Source organism: Prunus mume, linkage group LG6 (assembly GCF_029339155.1).
Source record: "Prunus mume cultivar Tortuosa linkage group LG6, ASM2933915v1, whole genome shotgun sequence".
NCBI classification, from domain to species: Eukaryota; Viridiplantae; Streptophyta; class Magnoliopsida; order Rosales; family Rosaceae; genus Prunus; species Prunus mume.
In genome coordinates, this window is record NC_142703.1 from 12,343,676 (window position 1) to 12,345,632 (window position 1,957).

The following is a 1,957-nucleotide window of genomic DNA, read 5'->3' on the forward strand; positions in this document are numbered from 1 at the left end:
ATTTCCAAGATTGATGCCAAAAACATAGATTATATGTGGTTATATAGAACATAAATGGTAAAATGTTTGTTGCTGTAGCTGCAAGAATTTATGATCTGTTCAGAGAACGAATGCTTTTGACGAAAGAAGAAGAATAGTTGACAATTAAGCAAATGAGTAAATCATTTTGTATAATCAATTTGATATCCAGAGGATGTATTTGTTTACTCATGTATGTTTTTCATGTACAGAATCGAAAAAGCTAATATCTAGTGGTTTAAGATGTTGAGGAGGGAGACTCTTGTTTTGATGAACTGCCTAAAAAGGCACTCAAGTTGTTCTTCCTGATCTTGAATGCATGACTCCAGATTGTTGAGCTGGTTGTCTGCATTTTTGTGGTCAGATTTGCTTGTCTTAATGAATGATTGCAGAGCAGCATCCACTTGTGCAAATTCATTTGCTTCTGTTTCTTCCTCACAAGCTACTCTTTTGGTGTGAATAATCTTGGAAACCAATGACCAGCTGCTGCTTGGCTTTGACTTTGGGCCAGAGATGAAGGACAGGAGTGACTCGAACACTGAGAGAGTGACTGCCTCGACATCTCTCAATGTGCTAACAACGGCAATAGTCTCGTTGTCCTTGTTAAGGGATGAGAAACTGGATCCCTTGAGATTTCCTGTAGCCTTGTGGATTGCCTTCTTCACCATCTTCCTAGAGGTCAAGTATTTCCTGACCTCAGTTGTGAGTGCTCCGGATTCACTTCCCCGCCTTCTTCGCATGATTGATTGAAGGTCCTGCACCCATTCCTTGGTCTGCAACAGGGCATCCTTGGCACTGCTGCAAACATCCAAGATCCTCAGAGAGCCATCTAATAGCTCATTAGTTGATTTCTCATTCTGCTCTTGTGCCAGGGCTTGTTGAGTGAGGGGCAACTGAAGCAACCTATCAACACAACTATGCAATTCTTGAAGGCCAGTTAGTTTGTGGCTGATTGATGATGATGCGGAGGTGACCTCAGAAGACCTCAATCTGCACAAATGTTCGTCTACTTCTTGAACGATAGGGTGTGGCCTTGAAGGGAAGCTGTTAGAGCGAGTGTGGAAAGCCATTTCTTTTTTCTTTTTCGGTCTTGTGAGAGAGAGAATAGATGACCTTGAAAGAATAGGTTAAATGTACAATTCAAACTGATGTGTTCCTTCCCATCTGCATCTGCTTAATATATAGTGTTGGTTGAAGAAGGGGACATGGAATCTCATCCTCTTCAATCACCAGCCGGAGGTAACATGATTTCGATTTGGATCTATATGTTCCCTAGGCAATGTTTATGCAATGTCTCTTCCCACACCAGCATAACAACTCATTTGCATATAAAAATCTCAGAGTATATGCTGTTGCACGAGTGGCATTAACCTAATAACCCTGTGTCGACCAAAGGAAACCCTGCATCCTTCCTAGCCGTAGTGTTATATGATTTATTAAAGTCAATTATGCAGATCAGAGTATTTTGCAGGTCCTTGATATGATTGCTGGGCAAGGAGGAGGCAAGATCTGCAACCTGTATTAATAAGTATTGTACAAAAATGGTATGTAACCGACTTGGTGATCTGGAGTGTTTGTCTCCCAAACGAAACGAAAACTGGCAGAATTATCATTACTGGGTGTGAGATTTGAGTCTTACCATTGGAGTAATAATTAACTAATTAGTCCCATTAAGAGTATTTGATTGAGTATCTGAGAAAGTATATAACAAATGTATATCTCATTCATGTACAAGAATGAGCCAAAATACTTTTGGGTGAATCATCAAACGCCTTGAAATTCTAGTTTTCAACATACTTTTGGATGAATCATCCGGTGCTAGTTGAATTTTCTAATCTAGTGGTCTGAGGATGTTGAGAAGGCGACCTCAATCATAAGTTCAGAGAGTCCTGTGAATTTGTTGAGGGTATCTTGGATGTTTGCAGCGCTGTGGTATTTC

At 40.4% G+C, this 1,957-nt stretch overlaps 1 protein-coding gene across 1 annotated transcript; it reads right to left on the reverse strand.

Annotated features, from left to right (window-relative positions):
- Nucleotides 1-211: 211 nt before the first annotated feature.
- LOC103334903 (uncharacterized) lies at nucleotides 212-1,323 on the reverse strand. The gene has a single exon (XM_008237890.3). The coding sequence runs from the start codon at nucleotides 1,086-1,088 to the stop codon at nucleotides 249-251; it is 840 nt and encodes a 279-aa protein (XP_008236112.2). The 5' UTR covers nucleotides 1,089-1,323; the 3' UTR covers nucleotides 212-248.
- Nucleotides 1,324-1,957: the final 634 nt, after the last annotated feature.